Source organism: Paramisgurnus dabryanus, chromosome 15 (assembly GCF_030506205.2).
Source record: "Paramisgurnus dabryanus chromosome 15, PD_genome_1.1, whole genome shotgun sequence".
NCBI lineage: Eukaryota > Metazoa > Chordata > Actinopteri > Cypriniformes > Cobitidae > Paramisgurnus > Paramisgurnus dabryanus.
In genome coordinates, this window is record NC_133351.1 from 293995 (window position 1) to 321742 (window position 27748).

Here is a 27748-nt window from a genome sequence, read left to right on the forward strand (position 1 = left end):
TTTGGGTTGGACCTTGCTTGCGTTTCTTGGGTCCGATCTCAAAGCCCCCAAACCGCCTTCAACACTTTCAGCGGTGAGGGTGGACGCAGCGATGTCCTCTGCTGGTGTCAGGTCATGTGTAGACGTGTGCCCGATTTATGCTGGCAAGCTTGGGATTCCCCCGTCTCCTGACATCATTGTAGCGCTTGGCGCAACGATGGGGATGCCAGCTGATAAGACAATTATGGCTATTTCCTCCCACGCCCGTTTAACCGACGCTGATTTGGGCGGGTTTCTCCCATCCCCATACAAAACAACTTCTCTGTCTTTGACTGCTCTTACAAGAACGTCGGTCTCCTCGGCTGTGAAACGCTCCTGGCGTGCGCCTGGTATATCCGTCATAATAATAGCAACCCGCCATGAAACTTGCGCCCTTGCGTTTAAAGGGAATGTTGGATAGCGTTCTGATTGGTTTATTTGACGTTACGCCAAAACCACACCTATGAACAATGAACCTACTTCAGACCAACCCCTTATTGATTTGCGCCTGGCGCAAGAGTTATTTCTCCCGCCGAGAAAATAGCAACAGCGGCCAAGATCCGCCCACAAAGTCACTTGCGCTTTGCACTTGCGTTTCAGATCGTTAAAATAGGGCCCAAAATGTTCCAATACTTGTGGAGGGTGCTGTATATTCTGTACTATAAATCTGTTTTTGAAAAATATAAGTAGTTTTTTAAGAATTATATTATTTATTGTTGACTTGGAGTTCCTTTAAAAGATTTTTCTAAATTTTCCATGGTCCCCCACCAATCGGACGATCATGCTTCCCTGACACGTTGGCATTACTCTCAGTTTATGAACTTTGGTTGTTAGGAAAATAAAATAAGCACAATATCTTGCTAAAACACATGTTTAAGTAACTATTATTTATGAATGAATGATGTTGAACCTGCATTTGGATTTGCACACGTCTCTGTCTCATCTGTGATATCACAAGCCCTCAATGGTAACTCCTAAACACTTGAGAGACCTCTTAAGCGGTCTTAAATAATTGGGGTTAAGGGTTAGAGTGATTGTTAGCTTTAAGAAAATCTAATCTCTACCTTTAAGTAGATGCAAACAATTGAAGAGCTTTTATGGCACTAAAACAAATATTGATATACGTGATGAAAAACGGGGACAGAAAACAAGGTTGTGAGAATCAAACTGATGACTTAGGGGGGGTCAAGCCAACAGAATTTTGTCCTTGTTTGACCCTTCAAAACCTTCCCAGGAACGATGCACTAACATGCCCAAATGTTGATCAAACTTTGAGATTTTTACTTAAAGAACTTATAAACTGCCAAGCTTTATGAAAACATGTCTAATGACTTACAGTAAATACAAGAGCTCAGGTTCTTTCCTGGATTAATAAAAAATGCCAGCATCATCGGAGATGTTTTTACAGTTCACTTCCACACACACGTCGTACCAGCTTTAGTCCGTAGCAAAATAATCTCACATCAGACTCATTAGATTCATTAGAAAGGACAAGCTTTAATTGGAATGTTCTTGCTTTTACATTTATATTTTCAAACCATCCGCCTTTAATTTAGCTTCTGTTAATACTGCCATTATTCAACTTTCGGTCAGGTCCATATTATTTCCAATAATGAAGGTAAAAGCAGGCGAAACACCATGAGCAAAGAAAGAAAATCCAGTATATGGAAGTTTTTAACTTTTTTTGTTATAAACGTTGAAGAATTGGAAAGTATCAAAGCAAGAAAGAAATTGCTTTGTTTTAATCTGGAAGGCGTTTCGCTTCCATGAAACTTTAAAAGAGAGACCGGATTTATCCAAACACACAGTTCAACATGGGATTTCTTTAAAAGTACAAGAATATTTAATCTAGTCCAGTTTTATCATCAATCTTATTATCAGTTATATCCCATCACACAATGACATGAGACTGTTTACTTTGTTTATACTGGGGGAAAATCAACAAAAATTCTAAATAAACACATTAGTCGGTTTCCAGCAGTCATTGGCTGTTTTTGCTTTCTGAGGGGACCAACATTTAAAAAAGTACTCATTGCAACAGCACTTGACCATCCTGTGTGTGTGTGTGTGTGTGTGTGTGTGTGTGTGTGTGTGTGCGTGCGTGCGTGTGCGTGTGTGTTTGTGTGCCCACGTGGGCGTGTTTATGACATGACGCCAAACACAGGATTGTGGCGGCAGATGCTGGGCCCAATCTCCTCGTAATCCTTTTTGGTGTGACAAACTTGGTAGAACTCCGGCTGAACACAAACACAAACACACAGATTTAATTCAGTGTCAGTACGGGTCAGTAATGTTGTCGCTTGGATAAATGAAGATATAAAACAAAACGAGGGGTGCACCGATATATCGGCCGATGATGCTTGCTATGCTTCTCAATGAATTACGCTGAAATGCCGCTACATCCAAAAGCCAGAGGGCGCTCTCGTACAGAAACTCTATATACACACGCAGCTATGACATGCAGCTCCAGGAAATGACTAAAGGATATATTTATATTGCTGTTCTTCAAACCTTTTCAGGTATTTTCATGATAATAAGGAATATGTATAATGATTATGTTTGACAAGTGTTGCTTTTTCAAATGCGTGTTTTAAACGACTCAAACTAACAGTGAATTCAAATCAATAAGGACTTACTGACCAAAAGCCGTAGTACATGAAATAGATGTGAATAATATCGGCTGTGCGATTCAGAATAGTTATCGGCCACGTATTATTAGTGTATATCGGTATTAATCGGTGCACCCCTACACAAAACTAAATCTTACAACATATATTCATCAAGACTTTCTCAAGCCCTGTAAACCAACAGCTGAGCATGCAACCATTTCAGTCACATTTGTGACAAAAAAATGTAACAAAAAATGTACAATCTGCACTTTGCTTGACTGCTTTACACACATTTAGTTATGTAAGTGTGAAACAGTTGCACAAGTCAAATATTTGCAGCGCTAAGCTTATATTTAATATTTATATTATAATAAATACATTTAGCCACAAAACCTCACCCAATCTGTGCATGAGTTCACTAGTCACTGAATGGGTTAAATGCAGAAAGATTAACATACATTGGTAATTATGTCATTGTCACATTTGCAAGCGTCAAGCCCTGGTTTTTAAGGCTGAGATTCTTCAGATGCGTATTTGAGCAGCAGATGCGACACACAATCAGAAACAGCACCTTTGACCTTATTTTCCTCTCATTTTAAATGATTCTGTTGCTTTGTAATAACTATATTATTAAAATGTTCTTTTTTTATAACCCAAACTTCAAAGCAACTGAATGACTTGCTGTGTAATGATGAGGGTGTTGTGGGTAATGATGAGGGTGTTGTGGGTAATGATGAGGGTGTTGTGGGTAATGATGAGGGTGTTGTGGGTAATGATGAGGGTGTTGTGGGTAATGATGAGGGTGTTGTGGGTAATGATGAGGGTGTTGTGGGTAATGATGAGGGTGTTGTGGGTAATGATGAGGGTGTTGTGGGTAATGATGAGGGTGTTGTGGGTAATGTTGTGGGTAACGATGAGGGTGTTGTGGGTAACGATGAGGGTGTTGTGGGTAACGTTGTGGGTAATGATGAGGGTGTTGTGGGTAACGTTGTGGGTAATGATGAGGGTGTTGTGGGTAATGATGAGGCTGTTGTGGGTAATGATGAGGCTGTTGTGGGTAATGTTGTGGGTAATGATGAGGGTGTTGTGGGTAATGATGTGGGTAATGATGAGGGTGTTGTGGGTAATGATGAGGGTGTTGTGGGTAATGTTGTGGGTAACGATGAGGGTGTTGTGGGTAACGATGAGGGTGTTGTGGGTAACGTTGTGGGTAATGATGAGGGTGTTGTGGGTAACGTTGTGGGTAATGATGAGGGTGTTGTGGGTAATGATGAGGCTGTTGTGGGTAATGTTGTGGGTAATGATGAGGCTGTTGTGGGTAATGTTGTGGGTAATGATGAGGGTGTTGTGGGTAATGATGAGGGTGTTGTGGGTAATGATGAGGGTGTTGTGGGTAATGATGAGGGTGTTGTGGGTAATGTTGTGGGTAACGATGAGGGTGTTGTGGGTAACGATGAGGGTGTTGTGGGTAACGATGAGGGTGTTGTGGGTAACGTTGTGGGTAATGATGAGGGTGTTGTGGGTAATGATGAGGCTGTTGTGGGTAATGTTGTGGGTAATGATGAGGCTGTTGTGAGGTAATGTTGTGGGTAATGATGAGGCTGTTGTGGGTAATGTTGTGGGTAATGATGAGGCTGTTGTGGGTAATGTTGTGGGTAATGATGAGGGTGTTGTGGGTAATGATGAGGGTGTTGTGGGTAATGATGAGGGTGTTGTGGGTAATGATGAGGGTGTTGTGGGTAATGATGAGGGTGTTGTGGGTAATGATGAGGGTGTTGTGGGTAATGATGAGGGTGTTGTGGGTAATGATGAGGCTGTTGTGGGTAATGATGAGGCTGTTGTGGGTAATGATGAGGCTGTTGTGGGTAATGATGAGGCTGTTGTGGGTAATGATGAGGCTGTTGTGGGTAATGTTGTGGGTAATGATGAGGGTGTTGTGTGTGACTCACAGTGGACGCCAGCATGGAACCTCCAAACCACACAGCATATCGCTGCATGTGATGCGTGATGACCTGAACGTCAATTGGTTTAGGCTGCAAGAGAAACAGAGAAGAGGCAAACGTTCAGCTGTGGTCTTTATCATCTTATCACACTAACACTGATGTTGTTCTGTGAAAGTGACCTTGAGTTTTCCTCCACTGAGCTCCTCGCTGAGTTTCAGTCGAGCATCCACCGTTCTTTTCAAGTCTCTTTGCAAACGACGGCCAAAGTCACGAAACATGGTGGACCCGCCCGACAAAACGATGTTCTGAAAGGAAAATCACACATGCTTCAAACACACAATATCATACGGAGTGCTGTGCAAGTAGCAGCTGTGAGCGAGCTGATGGTGTCTGACCTTATAGAGGGGACGACGGACATCTATTGGACAGTTCTGAATGACCTCATCCACCACCTCTGAGATGGGCTGAGTGAAGTCAGGATTAGCAAACTGAAAGAGGAAACAGTTGTGCTTCACATCAATACCATTCAGCTTAACAAAGCTTCATCTGGTCAAACATTCTCAGAAGTCTTGTTAGGGTTAGCCTATAGTCATTATACTTAGCTTTACGTAACAACATCTGATATGTTTACGATATTTTGTGTGTGTGAGAAAAAGACCTCAGGATGGAAGAAGATTTCTGGTCCCAGGAAGCGCTCATATCCCACGTCAACGGTGAACTCTTTCTTGCTGATAGCGTTGATGCCAGTGTACTGTTTAATCCATTTTGATCCGTCTGTGTCATATTTATTAAACTCCTTCACCAGGTCAGGACACACATAACTGAACCGTTCCTGAAACATCAACGTTTGACATTTACACATCTGACAGAAACTCTCATCCAATCCGATATAAACAACCAAACAAAAGCTCGCTCACCTTGACAGCTTTAGCCGTCTCCAGTGATTGTTCAGGCGGGATGCCCACCTCTCGCTCCCTCAGTAACTGCTGTGTGAAATATGTGATGTCCCGCCCCGCAATGGGTATGTGTTTAATACAGCTGCCAATCACGTAACCTTCTGCCTGTCCACCGATCAAAACACCAGATTAGATCATCAGCAGCTTGTCACACCGCTTGTTTAACCTTTCTTTACCTTCTAGTTTTTTTTATCATTTTGTAGAACGTTACACTTAAGTGTACAAATGTAAACCCATCATCACACAAGACTCACTAAAACATCTCTGTGATCAAATATATTTCCAAACAGTGCCAAAATAAAACTGCCATTACAAAGCTAGAAAGGAAGTCATAAACACCCAGAATAGCATTAAGGAGAGTAAACTATGGAGTCCTTTCCTTCAAAAACAAAACTGTTGATAAACATATGCATAGTTTTAGACAGATTCTAAAGTTCTAAGACCTGAGATTTCCTAAGAAAAAAACACAACATGATCTGCGTGCGTGAGACTCACCACTGGAATGACGTGTGTAACCCCGTCTCCGCTGTCGATGACAGTTCCCGTAAGCGTTCTCTCCCCCACCTGACGGGATGTCCATGACGCTGCCAAAGCTAAAACGGCCTTAAACACACATGCACAACACACATCAACATAAACATTGATCCTATGTGTGTGTGTGTGTGTGTGTGTGTGTGTGTGTGTGTGTGTGTGTGTGTGTGTGTGTGTGTGTGTAAAGTGATTTACAGGTCTCTGTGTGTACTAGTCAGTCGAATGTTTGTAGATGGAATAGACCAAGACTTCATGTTTTTAACCCCTTCAGGTGATGGTTTAAAATGTCACAACTATCCCTCTGGTGTGAGGTTTTTTTAAACTGCAATTTTTGAACGCCTTGTTTATGGCGACACGTCGAGCTTCACGCAGTCTGACACAGTCAGCAGTGTTTCTCATTCAACACATTGTAAGTTATTTGAACAAACCATAATAAACACATTAAACTATTACATGTATTGAGTATTGTTTTCATTTTATGAAAATATTATTACATCGCTTCTTACGCACTAGGTGGAGACATGAGCTTATGAAATGATTTGCTTACTTTTTAAAGTATTTGCTTTTTCATTTAAAACATAACAAAAGTTTGCGTAAACACATTACGAACTATTATAAACATTAACTAAGCAGATTATGTCGTATATATTCTGTACTGTAATCGCATTTCTGTAATAATATACTGTATAGTAGCAGAATAAATAAATCAGCTAAATCAGCATATTTTTATCAACATAATATTAGTTGTTTTAAAACAATTATTGTATTTATTGTTAGAGTTTCTATGAAAGCTACAAATCATGATTGCATGTGCGCCACATACACATTTAGTTCTTGTGCATGGATCAGGGTTAAAACAAATGTTTTGTAGAGATTTACTGCATTTGTATGAGCTATAATGGCAACCCCTAACTGCACAAATTATGTCGGTCTTCCTGGATTTCATAATAAACATTAAACAGCCAGTCAAAACGGCACACTTGTGTCCTTCGCAATACAACTACCATTAGATTTAGTGGCTCACCGGAAGTCATAAACAAAAGAGCTCAAAGATGGCGGCGCCCACATTTACTTAAAAAAAAAAAATAAGTGAATACTGATATAAAAATCAATGGTAGACTATGAAATGACCTTACTAACATAGTAAAAGCAACAAAAGTGTGTTTGTACCTGCACAGCGATGTACAAGCCCGGCACATTGAAGGACTCAAACATGATCTCAGCGGTGTACTCGCGGTTCTCAGGGGTATTTAAAGGCGGTTCAGTCTGCATGATAGAAATAACACATCTTTTTTTACTTGCAAACATTTATTGTCGTATATTGCCATCCATTCAGAAATTACTGAGATATAAATTTATGTGGTTAATACCAGCCACACCTACAGCAAAGGCTAGTTATTACTCACCAGTAGGAAGTAATGATCCTCAGGTTCAGCCCTCAAGTACTTAAAGATCACCTGCTCCATAAATCTCTCCATCAGATCCCAGTCCTCAACAATTCCATGTCTTATTGGCCACTGCAGGAAGAGGACACAGCGAGAGAGAGAGAGAGAGAGAGGTGAAGGAGTTTGAAAAAATCAGCAAAGTGACAGACAGCTACATTTGAAGATGCTTGACTCACTTTGGTGGCATAATTGGGTTTATCGATGGCCTCGTCTCCAATGAAGAAGTCAAGGTCATCCACACCCTTCATCATCCTCCTCTGGGCTTGATCGCCCACCTTTGCAGATTCTTTGATGGCTATGCCTAATGCAAAACACATGATGAGAAATGTGATAAGCAAAATTATATATCGGAAACACAAACAGAATGCAGATCGACTCCGGCCACGTGTTGCTCTTCTTTATATTTGACGGTGTGCATCATTTAAGGCATAATATGCACAATATGATTCTTGCATTACAATATGCCACATTTACTAGCACAGTGTTATGCATTTTGTTTACATATAAACTTAAATTAAACAACATTTTTTCAGCAATGTTTGAATAGAGAGAATTCACTGTTTTAAAGGAATAATAATACTCACAACCATCCTTCAAAGACAAAACCCACACGGCTCCACGGGATTAAAAAAGGTCTTCTATATTTAAATTAAAACGTTATAAACAATAATAACTAGGTTCTGTTAGCAGCCAATTTGCATTCACCATAAAGCTTCAGCGCAGGACAATGTGTAGTTATGTATGAGTAGACACAGAGGAGCGATAAAAGCCACACTAGTCATGAATAATAAGTAGTCTAAACCAAGGATTTTAATGCATATTGGAGAGGATTTCGATATAAGACTAGGGCCCTGTTTACACGTACATGGTTATTTTTAAAAACTGAGAGATTTACCTTCGTTTGTGCCCCTCGTTTACACGCAAATGGAGAACTCGCCTCTGAAACCGATTGTTTCTAAAAACTCTGGCCAGAGTGGAGATCTTGAAAATCTTCGGTTGCACGGTTGCATGTAAACTGAGACAAACGGATGATTAAGCAGGCAACGTCACAAAGTATGCGCCAGAGCTCAAACCTACGTCAAAAGTGCGACCTATGTTTACATGTGAACGCTTACAAGATCACATTTATGTTCGTGCAAACTCGTTTCATGTGTTTTTATTTGCAAATACAGCTGCTCCATTATGTCGAGGAGCAGAGACGAGTGCTCGGAGGTCAGCAATTTTACACGTGTTCGACTTCATACGGCCCTGCAAGAACCGACAGACAGATGATGTCAACGTACCGCGAGAAATCACACGTAGAGGTCTAATTTTGAATCGCTCTCGCGGTACTTTGACGTCATCGATCACCTACTGCAACAACTCCTCCCTCCAACACGAAGAACCAGTCCGCGTCACCACCAGCGCTGTCTGTGATTGGCTTACGTGGCCTTGAGCTTCTCTTGACGGCATACATGCCCGAGTACGTGTAAATCAGGGTACCCCCAGGATTGTCAAACCTAAATTCAAGGCTTTTTAAGACCTTTTTAATACCACTTCAAATGAAATTTAATACCTACATCGCACCCATTCGGGTAGACTAAATCATTTTAAATAACGTAATATACCTCAAATAATTACTATTTACAAGTATTTGAACATTCATGACAACATGTTTGTGAAAGGCTGAGTCCAAGGCCCAAACAGCCTAACCCTTATCTTTACCCAACAATCAAATAGATTTAATAGATTTAAATGTACATTTATTGTAAATTTGAAAATCCCTAAATCAGGGATGGGCAACTGGAGGGCCAGGGGCCACATGCGGCCCTCCTCTTTATCTTGTGCAGCCCACCACGTTTTAATATGACCATTATGTCGGAGAAGGTAATTTATGTTAAAACAATAGCCTTGTTTGATCCATGAAATAAGCTGCAAACCAAACAATAACACCAATTTTAAGGTATTATTTTTTTGCTGTTTAATATAGTTAAGATAATAACAACATCTAATAACACTCATCAGTAATGCTCTGAATCAGAACAATACTGACAAACAAAATAAACCATATTATGGAAAATGAAACAAAAACCCCTTAAACACAACAACAAATTAAAATGTAATGCTATTTTGACCCTAAAAAGACAAGAGATCTGTTCACTGCACCAAACATAAAACTTGACACAAGCTCATACATAGATATATTTCGGTTAATCTTTTCTGTTAATCTTTATACAGGACCATACTAAAGTTTTCTAATGCTAACTTAATGTGACAATATAAACATGTAGCCTATAGTATATATTACAAGTTGATATTATCTAATTAAACAGTAAACAAAATATATAATAGCTTTCAAATTTGCGTTATTGTTTGCAGCTTATTATTGCATGGATCACACAAGACTATTGTTTAACACATAAATTACCTTCTCGACATAATGATCATATTAAAACCTGTCTTCTCTACCTAGATTTACAAGAGACGGATTGTGGAACAGAAGATTGTGTGTGTCACTGATTAAATCAAACAACCGATCACAGGTGCTTGGACACCCGTCATTGTCCCGGCCCCACAGTCCCAAGTCATTTTGATCAAGCAAGTGCGTGTTGTGCAGCTGCGAGCGCAAAGAAAGTTGAGCGAGCGAGCGCTCATCCCAGCGTTTACTTTATCATCCCAGCCTTTTTACTTTGCTTGCGTGACTGTGTTTGTGCGCTTTGAACAGAGGTGCGCTCTCGGGAGGACGTGTTTCTGCGCGCGAATAGTGTTCTGTGAACACGCCAGAATGCTTTCCCGCGCGCAAATAGTGTTCTGCGCGCTCACTAAGATGCTTTTCCGAACATGGATAGTGTTCTGTGCTCGTATCTATCGCTCGCGCGTGGTTTTCGTGCACGCGAGTTTTGTGTCTGAATTAATAGCATATAAATCTATTGATCATTTGAAAAATTAAGACCTCCGTGAAAAATTCAAGACTTTGAGGTGAAATTCAATACCTTTTAAGGCCTTAATATGGGAAAATGAAATTCAATACTTTTTCAAGACTTTTAAGACTCCGCGGGTACCCTGGTGTAAATGAACCCTTTTATGAAAACTGACATTTGTGCACGATATTATTTTTGAAACCGGAAGAGGTTGAAATGTCTGTTTATGAAAATAGCCGCCCACGTGTAAACGTAGCCTAGGGCTGGGCGATATAAATTCGGGGGATTGTCATGCGCATCTCGTCAGTAAAGCCGGTTCTTTGATTAGTAGTAAATCGCCATCACCTGTTTTCAGATGGAGCTGCATTTACTACACAGAGCCGTAGTTCCCTGACAATCGGGGAAATTTTGCATTAATTATCGAGGACGTATCGCCTGCGATAATTAATGCGATATGGCCCAGCTTGTCAGTGAACTCTGTGTATTAATTGCAGCTCCATCTGAAAACAGGTGATGGCGATTTACTACTAATCAAGGAACCGGCTTTACTGACGAGACACACGACAAACGTTTTCGATATATCGCCCAGCCCTATATAAGACAAGAGGATATTGAGTTATCAATATCTGTAGCTTAAACAAATCACAACGCATGGTCTTCTTCATTTGTTTTATGTTGTTGCAGCTGAAGCCGATTATACTCTTCATTAAGTCTGCATGAAGCAGTGAGACGGATGAAATCAGCATCTCTTATCAATTAACTAAAACCCAAAACACACAGACACTTACATGACGGGACGATGAACTGTGGCTCTGTGTTTCCTGCATACCCCAGTTTAGTGTACCTGCAACACAACACACATTTTTGTTTTTATATTCATTTGACTTTTAAGATGTGCATTATATAACAAGCATTATTTGTGTGTCTCTCAGACGTTTGTGTCTCATAATCTTATGAGATTAGAAGCATCATATTTTGATGTCAACCATGGACTTCACTTTAATTTTAATCTTTTACATGCAAGTATTCAGTACTCAGCAAGTATTTAAAATATTCATGTTTTTTTTCCACCAAATGTTGTTTCTTTATTTGTATAAAGAGTAAATCACACATCTGTACCAATCTAGCAGTCAGAGGCCACTTCATTTCAAATTATAAACACTGCCGCCCTCAGTTCATGAAAATAATACAGCCCATTAAGTGTTTGAATAAAGATATTAATAATAAAGATATACACAATGACTACAGACAAAACACAACCCTAATACGAACCGATGATGCAGTTTTAGAAATGTCTGCATTGAGGACTTCCTCAAAAAGAGGGTAAAACAGATTTAGCTCAAGTCTGTCCCAAATCTACAGCTAACAAACACACACACACACACACACACACACACACAGGTCTGCGATCAGTCTTCAGGTCTGTACAGTTTACACGATTAAACACCTGCCCACTTCTGTCTGACTATCAAGAACATACACGATACTACTTCAACATCTGACACTTACATAAACATTCAAGACAAAACACCCGGTATGGTATATTATGACTGTAGTGAATCATCCATAAAAACTGTGTATTACAAGATAATGTGCATCATATATTGTCGCCGAATATGAATTTACGACAACTTGTATTTTTCAATGTTTGCCCATATAAGGCCGCAGTAAAAACACGGAAGTGAAGGATCAGGAAGCAGAGGTGCGCATGCGCGAAGCTTTAAAAACAGCTTCAATCATTTCGCAGCGCTTCAAACTTTATTTGCTTTCGGTTCTTTCTTTAATCGCGAAATTAATAATAATAGCAAATGCGTCACAAAACGAAGCTCAATGCTAGAATTAAAAGAGTGAATCTTTGGCCGTTCAGTTTGTTCAGATCCGCCGCTCCACCCATCACCAAACAATCACCTCAAACTGACTGACATTTATATTTTACGAGAATTACTGCCCTTCTGTTTACTGAAGAACAGCAAATACAAAAACACCCGACACAACTTAGACAAAGATAAAGAAAGATAAATAGAATTCTGGATACAGTTTTGAACCAACTGATCAGAGGTGCGAGCGAGGCATTTTTTTGCATTTCTGCTCAGCGAATGAATGTTAAATGAGATACGTGACAATCTCTTACCCGGTGCCACAATCCACAACGCATGCCGGTAACCGTGCAGCCATCTCGAACGGGTTCAAGCGCCGGTGAGCTCCGGGTGCAAGCGATCAGAAAATCAGGATGTGTGCGAGGCGGAACCCGGAAACGGGCGGGGATCCGTTTTTCCACTTCCGCATTCAAACGCAGCCACGTGCCATCAGTCGCTTTTCTCTTAATTTCACTTTATTGTCATTATTTAACACACACACACACACACACAGTCATAGGGAAATAAACGAGATTAGTATGTTAACACAATAATTATATACAATAAAATATATTAAATTTAAAAGTAAATAATGCTGCGTTCCAGGCAGGGTTTTTAGCCTGTGAATCATGACTTTAATACCACGACTCTGAACTGGGAGGACCCGTTCCAGGCAGCTTGGTTAACCCGTGTTTTTCAACCTTCTACCCGTGGAAGTGCACTGGCAGTCAACCCCGTGACTTCACACTCATGAACTAGTACTAGATCGATGTAATCCCAGTTCAGAGTCGTAAGTCATGGTTTTAAAAGTTGTGATTTAGGGGTTATAGGTTGCCTGGAACGCGGCATACGGTAAGTCCAAAGCAGACCAGAACCTGAGAGAACTGTCCAGCTGCCAATCATTCTACCTGGCCAATAATATTTTAAAACTCTTTGTTTGTGTTTTAAAGTAAATATACTAAATAGAAAAAAACTAATCGTTATAATTGTTCTGTCAGAGAATATGTTATTAATAATGTATTACTGTTATTTAACAAACAAAAAATCAAAGCTTTGTATTTTCTAGTTGGCGGCGCTCGTGTTGTTTTAAAAATGTGTTTTTAACACCGAACAAGGTCTTAATATAAATCACTAAACACAGGTCCTTCAAGGCGGGGACTCGGTCTTCAAAGGGTGCAGCCTTCGAACTCCACGAAGCGAAGTGAAAGCCTACGAGGCGAGGAGCTGCGTCACTTTACTGTTGCCGCCGCCCACCAGGCCTGTAAGCAGCACCCAACAGTTGAGACGTTCCAGACTTAAAAAATAAAATAGAGCCAGATAATTTTATTTTAAATTCAAGTTCAATTCTTTATTGTCATTGTAACACGTACAACGAAGTTAAAGTGCAATCTAAACAGTGCACCACACATATGTATCAACCAATCATATACATATACACATGTATACATACATACACTATACATAGATGTAAAAGCAGCTAAAATATTACAAATATATAATAGAATTAAAATAACAGAATCACAACATACCTTTTGTCATTATTATCCCAATCACTTATTACACATAAGTTATCGTTTAGCAGCATTGACTGCTGTAGGATAAAAACTGTCCTTAAATCTATTAGTCCTTGTTATAATCTTCCTGACAGCAACAATTAAAAGAATGAATGTCCGGGATGTGAAATGTCCTTTATAATGTTCTGTAATTCTTTCAGAGGGAAGAGGACATCCAACAATCCTCTGGGAAGTTTTAATAACACTTTGAAGTGTTTTCTTCTGTACAGTATGTTAGGATGCTCTCAATGGAGCTCTGATAAAAGGACATCAGCAGTCTTGGGGTTAGGTTGTTTTTTTCTGAGCACCTCTGTTGAGCATTTTTCAGCACCTCAGAGGTATTTACACCTCAAGTGAGATCCTCCTCAATGTGGACTCCCAAAAGGCGGACACTCTGTCCACACTGATGAACAGTTTTGAGATATCGGTTTTCTTCAGGGCAGGGGTACAATCATAAGTGTCATTTATCTATGTGTTTTTTATTTTATTTTATTAAAGGACCTTTACACTTTTATTTAACTACAGTTATAATTGTTCATTTTAAAATACCTAGACGTCACATGTGCACATTAAATCTTGGGATAGACAAGGCTGTGAAGGAAAAGAAGGACGCATTTGGAGGCTTTTAATGGAGCCTCCAAATTGGGATGCACCCTCATCTTCAGTTCCAGGCAGCACATTCTGGTGTAAAGGGCAACGAGATTGTAGATTTGATTGCAAAGAATGTACTGAAAATAAAGGACGAGGAAATAATGAAAATCCCATCAGATAAAGCTGAAGCCAAATCATTAATTAAAACAAAAGTAAGAGAATTATGGCAAAAAAAGTGGAACATAGATAACAAAGGGCGAAGTTACTGCAATATCCAAAATTCAAGTGACGTTAGGGTTTTTAAAGGGAATTGCAGAAAATGAGTGATTTTATCAAGACTTTGGACATGTTTAAAGTCAACCGTATATTTAATGGGAAAATGTATATAGATAAGTGTGATGAGTGCAATGTTCCAGAAAATGTGGAGCATATCATAATGTGGTGTAAAAGATATAATGCTGAAAGAAGGATCTTGCAAAAGAAGATATACAAGTTGTAAAAAGAATAGAGTTTGAAGTGGATTTTGGCGGCAAATGTAGTAAAGCTATATTTAAATTTCTTAAAGACACAGGCTTAGAGCACAGTATTTAGTATGATTATGTCTAGGATTTATTGTCATATTATAAGTACATAAGTGGGTAGCACTGTTGCCTCACAGCAAGAAGGTCCTCGGTTCGAGCCCCGGCTAGGTCAGGTGGCCTTTCTGTGTGGAGTTAGCATGTTCTTCTTGTGTCAGCGTGGGTTTACTCTGGGTACTCCAGTTTCCTCCCACAGGCCAAAAACATGCAAGTTAGGCAAATTGGAGATGCCAAATTGTCCCTCCCCCAACCTGTGGATTAACTGGTTCACACCATGAATATAGCCATAGATGCTGTAATGGCTTAAAGAAATAAAGGAAGAAGAAGAAGATAAGTACATAAAGCCCTGAAGTTGCACATCCTGGTACAGTAGGTGGCGGTATGCACCTGAACAAGTTTGTTGTGATCCGCCAATGAAACCAGAGAGAGAAAGAGAGAGAGAGAGAGAGAATCCTCTGATTCTATTTTATTTTGCAGTAGTACTTCATCCATCACCCAGCACCTTAGCTTAATTGCACCTTAATGTTTGTTACTATTGTGTTATTGTATGTTTCTTGTATTATGTATAATGCTTTGGCAATATTGTAAGTGACACAATCATGCCAATAAAGTTCTTTAAATTGAATTGAATTGAATTGAGAGAGAGAGAGAGAGAGAGAGAGAGAGAGAGATGCACTCACAGTACCCTAAAAGTATCAGATCCTGACCCGGCCTAAACTCACAATTTTACATTTTAGCACAGTTAGGTACACATGGTACACACACACACACACACTAGGCTACATGAAATATATTGGCTATATGGTATTATAACAAAATACATCAGCACTTCAAACTGCAAAACAATCAGACTGTGATATCCCAGGCTATTAAAGAAGCCGCCCGGTGTATGGAAATGTCAATAGGATGTATATTAGTAGTACTAACCATAAAAATATCTTAACATTACTTTAACAGTGCTATTAATCAAATATCTATATCAGATACTTATTATAAAATAATATTTTCTGGAGGACTGTCATTCAAATCGTTATATTTAAAATATGAATATTAAAAAATGCAAATAAAAACTAATATATAATCAATAGCATATAATAATCACTAATTGAGTCTTTTTGCCAATTAGCATCAAATGTGAGAGCTATATTAATCATAGAAATTCTAAACATATACAAAATTTAAGCTATGGTGTACATTGCATCACATGTACAAATTTTGTAATAATACCATAAAATATAGATAACATGAAGAATTAGCATTAACAAGTCAGAAAAAAGACTGCCAAAAGTTATAACAAATCATGTAGAAGTAGGGTGGCCATTCGTGCCAGTTCCGCCGGACACGTCCCGAACATGTTTTCGGGTTCGTTCTCCGGATGTCGCGTTGGTCGGCTGCATACGTCATCAAGGTTTAATATTTTGGGTTTAATTTCAGAAAAGCAACCGTTACATTTCAAGCTAAGAATGAAACTACAATGCACTGAAAAAAATAATTCATTAAATTTACTCAATTTTTTAATGGTAAGTGGTTGCAATCAATTTATTTAAGCTACATTTAAACAAAAGATTTTTGTTTTGTTTTGCTTTTCTAATTTTGTTTGTTTAAATGTAGCATAAATAAATTGATTGCAACCACTTACCTTAAAAAAATTGAGTAAATTGAATTAATCATTTTTTCAGTGTGATTGTATGTCTTAAAAGAAATAAATCTTAATTTTCTAATGTATTTTAACTGAAATGTGAGAACCTCGATGACGTATGTGGTCGAGCAACGCGACTTCCGGAGAACGCACCCGAAAACCTGTTCGGGACGTGTCCGCCGGAACTGGCACGAATGGCCACCCTATGTAGAAGAGTGCAAAAAACTGTCAGAGGAAAGAAGGTGCTTGTGGTTGGCCAAACTGAACCAGGATTTCCAGGGCAAGAATGTTGACAACATTCGTGTTTGTTCTTCCCAACCAGAGGCGCACCTTGTCAACAGGCAAGGCAGGCAACTGCTTGGAGCCCCGAGCCACTAGAGGGCCCCCGAGTTTGTTTCTCAGATGGCCAGCTACACCCGGTAGATGAACATAGACACTCAACATGACTGCATATCAAAATTCCGATTGGATGGAATGTTGATTGACATTGGCTTAGCCCAGTCAAAATCCAACTCAGGTGGATAACTTGCCAGTTTCGAAAATGAACGTAGCGAATGGGTGACGTTGTATCGTTCAGTCGTGCTGTCGCAGTTGATCCGTACGGATCACGACCCACGGTTTGGCTTGCATGTGATTGCCAGATTAATACGCAAATTTAAATAGGAAAAGTTTATCATTTGCACGTGTTTCAAAGGCTTGCAAATGCTAACACTCAAGTGATTTAAAACAATTTAACTCAAAAAGGCGCTAAAGTGAGCAGCCCTCTGTACCCACATGTGGTTTAATGTGTCCGGTCCAGCTCCAGTCAGGCACGTGCCCAAGTGTAAATCTTTTGTGCCCCGGTGTAAATCTCAAGTTTAAATTTGAGCAGTTAACTAGTGCAATCCTTTACAAAGACAATCGCGGGAAAAACGTATCTATATGCAACCAATGTAGTTACCAATTTACGCTTGTAAAAGCGAAGCAGTCGCAATGACGCGTACACGCACATATTCATGTCCGCGCGCGTCTTTGCGTTCATTCGCGCACAACCACATTCAAAAGACGCCACGCGAGTGAGTTAGGTTATGAAAACATGACGAGACTAAAGGAAGTTTCTAAATAACAATGCAAATTTTATTTTGACTCGATCATTATTGGCTTCTGTAGAAATGGACATCAGAAATGTTTTGTGCAAAGCAGGGAAAGGGAAGAAGAAAGGAGAGATGATGAGTTTAAGGGAGGTAAGACAAACTACATCCCCACCCTGTCAGGTCTCAAACATTATCAAACAAATCTCTGGAAAACCTCTTGTCAAGTCTATAGAATTGCATTGTTGCTGAGAAAATCAACAGATGTATGTGTTATACTGTTCTGTATTTTCAGATATGAGATTAATATTTAGTTTACTAATAAAATGACTGGTTTCTTAAAACATTCTTGTAAAAATAAGTTATTAATCATTGCTATCATTGTATAATGTAGAAAATATTTCTCTGCTGTCATTATTTCCAAACACATTATGCCATTTATGCATCCAAACATGTTAATAATGTTAGGTATGATGAAGATTACACTTGTATATATGTATCTTTCGAAAAAAAAACTGTTGCACTGTAGAATAGTGGGTTAAGCAAAGGATATTGTATAGAAGTTTTGGACACTTCTTGCACACAGGGATTTTTCTGCTTGGGGCCCCCATACACCCTAGAATCGCCTCTGTTCCCAACCCACAAGTTGTATTTCTTTTCCGGATATCGTGAATATAGGGCTATTTAAGGAATAACTAATAGAAGTAAAATTTTACAAAAAAAATCTTGTATATTAAAGAAGATAATGAAATTAAATAAGAATCAGATTTTTAACCAAGTATTTTACAAACAGTAACATAATTTCAATATGAATGGATACTATTATTACACTACAAAGTTAGTTAAGAAATTAAGAAATGGGAAGAACAAACACGAATGTTGTCAACATTCTCAGTCCACGACCAAAGAGCCAGCACGTACGGATCTTTACCGCCTAATAACTTGAGTTTATCAAAATATTGCACCCTTTCCTGCTTACCAAGTCCTTCTCTGTATGATTTAGCAACTGCCACAAGTTTTTTCTATGGTTTCGACATAATTAATTAGTAGGACTACGTCTTGAATACTATTTTAACCATGCAATCCATGCTGTTGTTTAAAATCTCCAACATGGCCGTGCATCCGAGTAACTGACGAAACCCGGAAAACCCTCTATATATCATTTGTACATGTGGTGTTCGACGTACCTCTTCAGAGCTTATCCTAAAAACCTTCCCCAGACATTCATCTTCAACTGTTAGGAAGGTTTAAAGTAAATGGACTCAGGCTGGGTCAGGTTTGACCTGAAATGAAAAAGATCATCTTTTATTTTAAGAGACTTTTGAATTGCCCTGCTGAAAAAACAGCATAACAGCAAGACCAGCATATATGTTGTGTTTTGGTGTTGGTTTTCTGTTGACCACTTAATTATTTATTTCATGTTTTGTGACAGTTTGTATTCAGAAGTTTAAGAATAAAGTATTTTATTTAAGATTCGTTTTTTATTATTTATTTTGTATTAATACATAACCTCACTGTATTCATTTATAATGTAACTGTCAGGATCTGGCCATATCCTTGTTTGTATTTAGATCTAATCAGCATGGCAGGGTTCTGGTAGAACAATGTTTTATGTGGGAGATGCATGGTTTTAGTATTGGTTTATTCTGACCATGCATTTCCAAGGGTCTCGTCACTTTTTTGAGTTTATGTCAAGTTAACGCCTAGCCTAGCGTTCTTTGTTTTTGTAAAGTTAGTCTAGTTTTGTACAAGTGTTTTACCTGTCATTAGTTTATATCTTGTTTTGTTTTGTTTGCCCCATCGTGGGTTTTTGTTTTCTGGTTTTGTATATTAAAGTTTAATTTGTTGTATCTACGTTTGCGCTTGAGTCACTTCCTGCAAATCCCCTAACAGTAACATTATAGCGTGACATTTGTGTCAGTAATCTTGAAGCACAGGTGACTCCGCGTAGTGGGAAGGGGGCCCCCAAACAAATTCTGCTTAGGGCCCCCAAGAGGCTCACGCCGGCACTGATTTGTAGAGCCATCAAGATAATTGTGTCCAGGGCGGTGCACAGACATTTTGAGGGGCAGTGTTACAAACCAAAAAAAGGGGAACTATGCGGGGTGGTACTATTAATATGGTTTAATAAAATATGATTATTATACATTACTAGTAGCAACTAAGACACGTGATTATTTTATACTTCATAACAAGAATTAAAGTGTAACAAACTGCTTAATATTCAATTTGATTTACCTGCTGGCTTGCTGGAGCTTTGAATCCATGTTTGAAATGTTGAACTGCCTTTAGCAGCCTCCCTTTCCACTCTGTCTTCTTTTTTGTGAAGACATTGTTTTTTGTATTTTTTTATCTACAAAGTGTGCCAACAATCCCCAATGAGATGAGAAGGGCACCTCAGCCCATGAAGGCAGAAAGGCAGTGGCTCTAGTCCCCTGGGTCACCCCCTGTGCATGGCCCTAATCGGGACATAATCGGAAGGGGGGGAAAGCGGTCCAAGATCAGCCCGATTATCTTTTGGTGTGTACCCAGCATTGGGTCAGATTTGTATGCAAGCAGACTTGAATGTAATTGGTGGCTATAAAGATAAAAGGTGTGATATGTTCATAGGTCCCATAAATGTCTCATTTACTTTTGATTTCATGGTCAAATATGTCCTGGAAGTTCTTGACAGGTTTTCTTAAATTCACCTTAATTTTGTGTCCAGATCCACCATGGGAAAATAAGCAACATATCAATCTGATATAGTTACATGCAGGTACATGTGACAGCTTAACTGCTTTACAACTCTTGTGTTTATCTGGATTAGTGTTGAACTGAGGTTTCCTACAATAACAGGCAGACGTTTATAACCTGTTAACTTGTTACAAATGCTGTTTGTTTCCATAAACTACATTACATGGATTTGATTGACTAGTAAACAATAGGATTTATTGTAAGCAGTGGTGATTAAAAGTCATTATAATCGGACAACAGATTTTTTTTCGGTCAAACCCTCTTGAAATTCTGAGCAAGAATTAAATTATATTTATAGCATGATTACATAAAAATAAATGTTGTTTGGGCAGATATGAGGACAAAGTAAACAAACACAATCACATTTTTTTGAAAATTGAATTTTCTTTTAAGACTGTTCAATTTAATGTCACCAATGCTTCAAAGTAACTGGTAAATAAAACCAATTATATACATTTCTTTCTTGTATTCTGTTGGTGTTTTTATTGTGAACCTTCCTCAAACCTTTTCTATTAAGATCTTATTTTTTTCTTTTAAATCTATGTATGGGTCATACCACAGTATTTTTTGTATGAACTGTTACACAAGGTGTTCAGTTGCGTCAGACCTCAGATAGTCCCAGCTTTGCTCTACACCACCAAGATTGTGTAGCGTACGAGCAGTAGCAGCAATGTGAGAAGTCTCCCATGTTTTACAGAAATCCCAATTAACCTCATCCCAATCTGTGGTTATTGGCTTGAGTTCTTTGGCGGGTGCATGGGTGCTTTGACATTTTGAGCTTTTACTTCCTTTCAAATCTTCATTCTTAATCTAAAACTAAATTTTAAAACAAAAACAACCAGAAGTTAAATGTTGATTAGCACTTATTTTAGCATTTATTTGTTAGGAAAAGTGTCATGTTGTACTTTTAATTTGTTACATGTGTTGTATAATAGTCCATGGCACATGAGTGTGTCTGAAAATTTGAAAACTGTAATAAACACAAACGAGTAACTACTTCTTTTAAACTTTCTTCACTAGTGAGGAGTTCAACGCATTTTGACTAGTCAAGAAAGTAAATAAAATTTGTTTTCAAAAAAAAAAATTTTTTTGCTCTGTTTATTCTGACCTCAGTGTAGTTTATTCATTGTTGAACATCAATGGCTGTAGATTCATAGTTTTTACTTCATCTTTTACAATCATAACATCTGGTAAAGACATTCTAAACAATTTACTGTGGCTGTAAGAGATCATGTAAGCGTGCATATACACAGAGAGAGAGAGAGCTCTGATAAAGGTCCATCAGGACACACCCCTTCCTTCCAAAGGTAGTTTACGTGACTAATGGTTCTACCATGTACGGGCCTGTTGTGTTCAGCTCTCATGAACTGGGCTTCATTTGTTTAACTCTAATCATTAACTAAGAGTACAGACGAAGCTTTCAAACATAACTGGAATTCCACTCGCAGAGGAAGAACTGAAGTCTGCTGCTGGCCAAACCGTCATACAAACAGAGCAACGACGTGTTCGTGAGAAATGTAGAAGACTGAGATTTGTTGAGGTGAGAGCAGAGCTGTGTTTGGATGATGGCCTTTCGGTTTGAAACTAAACATGAGGATTTTTTAGTTAAAAGCAAATGTGGTTTTCCAAGGCAGTTTGACGATTCCTGATGTTGATAGCGGTGAGATAAGCAGGACTAAAGTCATTAAGTCAAAGGCCGAGAGTGCTGAGTCAAAAGCGATATCAAAAAGGGTGAGATTATGGAGCACAACGAGGAAACAAAGATAGACTGGAAAAGACTGGAGCCGAAGTACGCGGTGAAGATCTCTCTCACTGTGCTGTACAGCCTCATCCTCATCCTTGGCATTCTGGGAAACAGCGTTACCATTCACGTGGCACAGGTGCTCCAGAGAAACGGGTACCTGCAGAAAAACGTCACCGATCACATGGTGAGCCTGGCCTGCTCCGATTTATTGGTGCTGTTGATCGGCATGCCCGTGGAGCTCCACAGTGCCATCTGGGCTCCGTTTACATCCACCTCTGGTGACGCTGCCTGCAAGATTTACAACTTTTTATTTGAGGCGTGTAGCTATGCCACGATACTGAACGTGGTCACACTGAGTTTTGAGCGTTACCTTGCCATCTGCCACCCGTTTCGTTACAAAGCCTTAAGTGGCAGCCGTACGGTGAAACTCCTGCTCTTTGCGTGGCTCTGCTCCGCCCTCGTCGCTTTGCCGCTGCTTATTGCCACAGGAACAGAAATCCACAGTACACCGGTGCAAAATGTGACGTTCTGCACAAACCTGAGCGAGCATTGGGTCATGTATCGCACCAGCATCTTCACAGCGTTTATTCTTTATCTACTCGTCCTGGGTGGAGTGGCCTTCATGTGCAGAGGAATGATTCTTGTGCTTCGGGCCCCGTTGGGCCCCAGCGACGTGGCAGCAAATGGAGCTGGGCGGGGCGTCCCCAAACATGAGAGTGCCCGGATAAAAGCGTCACGGAAAACAAGCATCCTCTTCTTGGGTATGTCACTGTATTGTAATGGAGAAATCACATGTGTTATCTAAAATGTTTCTTTTCAAAGTGTTGGCCAGTAAAGCCAAGGTGTGAAGTGTTAATCAGAAAACAATTCAATTAATTTAGATTTGTAGACTTGTAGCACTGTTGCCTTACAGCAAGAATGTCCCTGGTTTGAGCCCCAGTTGGGTCAAGAGGTCTTCTGTGTGGAGTTGGTACAGTACGTTCTTCCTGTGTCAGCATGGGTTTACAACTCCCACAACTTGTTCTCAGCATGAATGTAGCTTAAGATGCTGGAATGGTGTGAATACAAAAACAAACAAACCTTTACAGACTTTACATATTATCACATTTTATGTGTTGTGTTAAGTAATTCTTTGTCTTAACGTGCTGTAATATAACCGTCCTAATGCATAAACGCAGACAGTATGTTCAGTATGACTTTGACACCATTCCCTTCTTTCTCCCTGTATGCCTGCATGTTTCTCCAGTGCTGATCGTCTGTGCTTTGTTTCTGTGCTGGATGCCAAATCAGATCCGTCGGCTGATGACGGCGGCAGTGCCCAAGTCCTCGTGGACCGTGAGCTATCTCAGCAGCTACGTGAAGCTTCATCCAGTGGCGGACACCTTCTTCTATTTGAGCTCAGTGCTGAACCCGCTGCTGTATAATCTCTCATCGCGCCAATTCCGCTCGGCCTTCTGGCAAACACTTCTGTGCCGTCTGTCGCTCCAGCATGTCAACAAACTGACACTGGAAAGCAGTCAAGCCTCGAGGAGCTCCAATAACACGATACGGCCCCTACTGCGCAGATCTTTAAACCGTATAAGAAGAGCCGCTGGGGAAGGATCGACTGTTCCATCATCAGGAGAGATTAAAACTGATCTGCCCATCACCGAGCATCCTGCTGCCACAGAGACGCTCGCATCTCACCCTCAGGAGGAACAAACGAATGAGGAGACAAATCAAACGACTGCGATAGAAGAACAAACTCTCGGTCCAGTACTACAGACAAACATGGTCTGAAGAAAATTACATTAACTCATTTAAAATAAATGTTTTATCTCTTTCTATGTACCTAAACTGGCTGACCATTACACTGCCACAGTGCCACCTGACCACATGACTACCGTGAGTCTCCACTCGACTAACTCGGGTCTCCACCCGACTCCACTGGTCTTCACGTGACAGCCGTGGGTCCCCACCTGACTTTTGTTTACAAACAGAGCTCAATCAGCTCCAGGTTATACAGTACTGTGCAAAAGTCTTAGGCCACCACCACAACCAGACTTGTTGTTTTAGAAGTTTAATGTCCATCCATATTTATTTTTCAATATATTTTATTAAGATACAAACAAAAAATACAGGAAATATGTACACAAAATTAAAAAGATTAAAACTTCTTTAGGCATTGTCTGTGTTTAGTGTGACCTCTCTTGGCACCAAACACATCTTGAGCTTTTTTGAGCAGAATGAAGTTAAAATCTTTAAAATTTCATTTAGGTTTAAGAGATCCTGCAGTTTCCAGCTACTGCTTAAGTGGAAGGAGAGTTTACCCTAAAAACTTGACACATCAGTTTACATATACAGTTTTTAATACTATATACACATTTCCTGTATTTTCTGGATGTTTTCTATTAAAGAGACTAAGAAATAATTGCATATATGATCACTATAACATTGCAAAAACAAATCTAATTCTGGTATGGTGGCCTAAGACTTTTGCACAGTACTGTGTGTCAGCAGCAGTAATAAAAACTAAATGTGATCTTTTTTATCTTATACATTTATTGACACCAATTGAAGAATGAAACATCGTTTTGGTTAAATACTTTTTTTAATCCCCCTGTTGCTTTAAGTAAATGTCATTATCATCAGAGTTGCGCATCATGTGTGGCATGTGCACCTTGAATAAAAAGTGAAATATTTTAGATCTTGAAATACATGAAATTCATAGCAGTTTTAGTGCCTCACACAGAAATCACATTTGACTAATAATACTGACAGAGAGTTATTAAAATGAAATGCTAATAAAGCAGATCCAGATTCAGTGCTGGAATGAGAGCAAGAGTTTACCAAGAACTGAAGAACAGTTTTGTGGATCTGTATTAAAGTAGGTAAATTAAAATGAATAGAAGAGAGGACGTCTGCCCCAACCATAGACTGTAAAAAAGATGGACGACGCCTGTTCGCTCTCTTCCATTGGTGAAAAGTGAAGCCGCCAGTGTCCCGATATGGCGATGACATCTTGGGTCTTGAGTCTGCGCAATAGCGATTTCGGGACCAGTCATGCGCAGTAGTGAGCAGGAAGGGAAGCCGCGAAGTCAAAACCCCGCCCTCGCTCTCGTAGAATGCGCATATCACACGATATCACAGCTGTCAATCATGACGTGACACCACCGTTTTTATATCATTAAATAACTAACTAAACACAAACCTATTTTAAAAACAAACATTTGAATTTACATCAGCGTGATAAAAACTACAGTAAATGACAGAAACCAGCTTCGGAAAAAAGATAATTGAAGTGTAATTAATTTTTTTTGTTGGTCTCAAGTCCCATTGAATAGCATGGGGAGGCGGGGTTTATGACCTAAACTGGGACCAGTCACTGGGGGGGGGCGATCGAGACGTTTTGGCTTCACTTTTCAGGGCTTGTGCGGCACGCTTGGCCCCAACTGATGAATCTACAGAAATGTTTTTATTTCTGCTAAGCATGCTAACGTTAGCCATGGTGGAAAGTTTATCAGTGCCTTATAAAGTCCAATAGTTCCTGGAGATCCCCCAACACTACATGTTCAGTCAAGTGAAAAGTGAAAGTGGCGTGATTGTCAAGTATGGTGGTAACATACACTCGAAAGGCTCTATCTTACACCCGGCACAATGCAGCGCAATGCGCGACGTAAGTGTCTTTTGCTAGTTTCCACCCTGCGCAATTATCATTTTCACGTTTAGCGCCACGTTGTTTAAATAGCAAATGCATTTGCGCCCCCTTTTGCGCCCATGGGCGTTCTGGTCTGAAAACGAGGTGTGTTCAGGCGCATTGTTGGCGCGTTGCTATTTTGAGGCAACTAAAATAGACTACGCCATTGACCAACAAAAACCTGGTCTAAAGTCTAAAGTCAATGGCGCAATAGTGTTTTTTGTTATTTAAAGAGCGCATTAGTAAAATGCGCCTATACACGGGAGGACAACGCGGGTTTGCTTATCGCAAGGTACATGAATGCGCAGCAGCACAAAAACGCTTTTAAATATGAAAGATTAAAGGATTGAATGTAAAAGATTATTATTGAGTCTCTTGGACATAAATGAGGAGTAATTATGAGACGTTAGAAGGCGCAAAGAGCTGCTTCACCTGCAGCCTGGTAAGTAAATAAATGCTTTGCTTTAAACAAATGCATCTGTTTTTAAATGTTTTTTTTAAATGCTACCTCATGGATTTATTGTATATGATGACTCTGTACCTGTGGATATGGTGAGATGAGAAACATTTTTAAGTAATGCTTAAAAAAACTCAGGACGCTGTCCAAGTGCTGAAACGGCTTTCCGCACGTTTGTAAATTCTTTATCTCCTGTTTGTTACAAATATTTTTAAAGTACAAACCTTTTCTTACATACTTGTAAATTATTTTGTGATGATATTGGGATAGCCATACATTTAAAACAATTAAAAGCCTGCTCTTTTACTTCCATGACTAAAAGAAAACGGGTTTTAAAGTTTTTAATAAAAAAATAACAATTTCAATACAAGTGAAAAACAACAAAATTATTTAACATTAATCTTAAACTGGGGATCATCTTCCTCCGCTTAGTTTTTCAGTTTACAAAGTCCGTCATCTAAATAGGAATTAAACATAGCCAGCACAACTAGCTTTTAAAGGGGATCAGAGCTGAGACTCTCATTGGTTTATTGCACGTTACGCCCAAAACACACCCATTACTCATTAGGAAAATATGTACAACCCTTTTCGACCCTGCGCTCGGCGCACAAACCATTTTTCCCGTCGTTAAATTAGCAAAAGTGGCATCGGACACACCCATTTAGACGTTGCACTGTGCGCTTTAGACAATGCGCTTAGATCGTTAAAATAGGGCCCGAAATGTCACTTCTGCATGTATAACCCATCTTCATGAGTAGTGAACACACACAGACACACACACATGTTGGTGTATGTGGTTAACGGGGACATCTCCATAGACGCAATGCATTTTATACTGTCCAAACTGTTATATTCTATTCCCCTTACCTACCCCAGTCCCTGACCCCAATGTCACAAAAACCTGTTGCCAGTCTTTAATCTATGAAAAACTACCATTTATAATGTTTTTTAGCGTTTCAGTTTATGGGGACACTCTCTGTGTCCCCGTAAACCATGTTTATAGCATAATATTAATAAACATGTCATTATTCACTATTCATAAGACCAACATAGACCAACCCACACACACACCCACACCCACACACACCCACACACACACACACACACACACACACGGAGGAATGGGTGAAATGTGTCTTGCTCACAGGCTCCTTAGTCGCAACCTGTGGGTCATGTGACACGAGGTCATTGGGTTACAAGCCTGACTATCTAACCAAAGGGCTATGTTTTCGATTAGTTATCGATTAGCCCCTCCTTAATTGTCTCTATGAATGAGACACGACTGGTTTAACTCATCAAGCACAGAATAAGTGTAATAGGAGATGTGTAGTACTGAGAAACAAAAATAACAAAAGAGAAAAATCCGCACACCAAGAAGCTCCATTTTACATTATTTATTGGAGTGACGTTTCGGACCCTTGGTCGTAGAGACCTGAAATGTGCGGA

The 27748-nt window shown here is 39.5% G+C and overlaps 2 protein-coding genes across 3 annotated transcripts; one reads left to right on the forward strand and one right to left on the reverse strand.

Moving 5' to 3' along the window:
* Positions 1-1495: 1495 nt before the first annotated feature.
* Positions 1496-12685, reverse strand: actr3 (actin related protein 3). 2 transcript variants are annotated; one of them, XM_073811929.1, is made up of 13 exons: positions 12534-12685; positions 11191-11246; positions 7679-7803; positions 7464-7574; positions 7228-7323; positions 6022-6129; positions 5488-5631; positions 5229-5402; positions 4966-5058; positions 4750-4875; positions 4577-4660; positions 2139-2255; positions 1496-2102 (listed from the first exon to the last, which is right to left on the reverse strand). In XM_073811929.1, exons 1-12 carry the CDS (start codon positions 12575-12577, stop codon positions 2160-2162), a joined length of 1257 nt encoding a protein of 418 aa, XP_073668030.1. In that variant the 5' UTR covers positions 12578-12685; the 3' UTR covers positions 1496-2102; positions 2139-2159. The 2 variants fall into 2 exon arrangements, with proteins under 2 accessions (XP_073668030.1, XP_065108545.1); XM_065252473.2 differs by having other exon boundaries at positions 1496-2255.
* A 3985-nt stretch (positions 12686-16670) lies between these two features.
* On the forward strand, positions 16671-27714 carry gpr39 (G protein-coupled receptor 39). Its single transcript, XM_065252471.2, has 2 exons — positions 16671-22930; positions 23416-27714. The coding sequence occupies exons 1-2, from the start codon at positions 22165-22167 to the stop codon at positions 23946-23948; spliced, it is 1299 nt and encodes a 432-aa protein (XP_065108543.1). The 5' UTR covers positions 16671-22164; the 3' UTR covers positions 23949-27714.
* Positions 27715-27748: the final 34 nt, after the last annotated feature.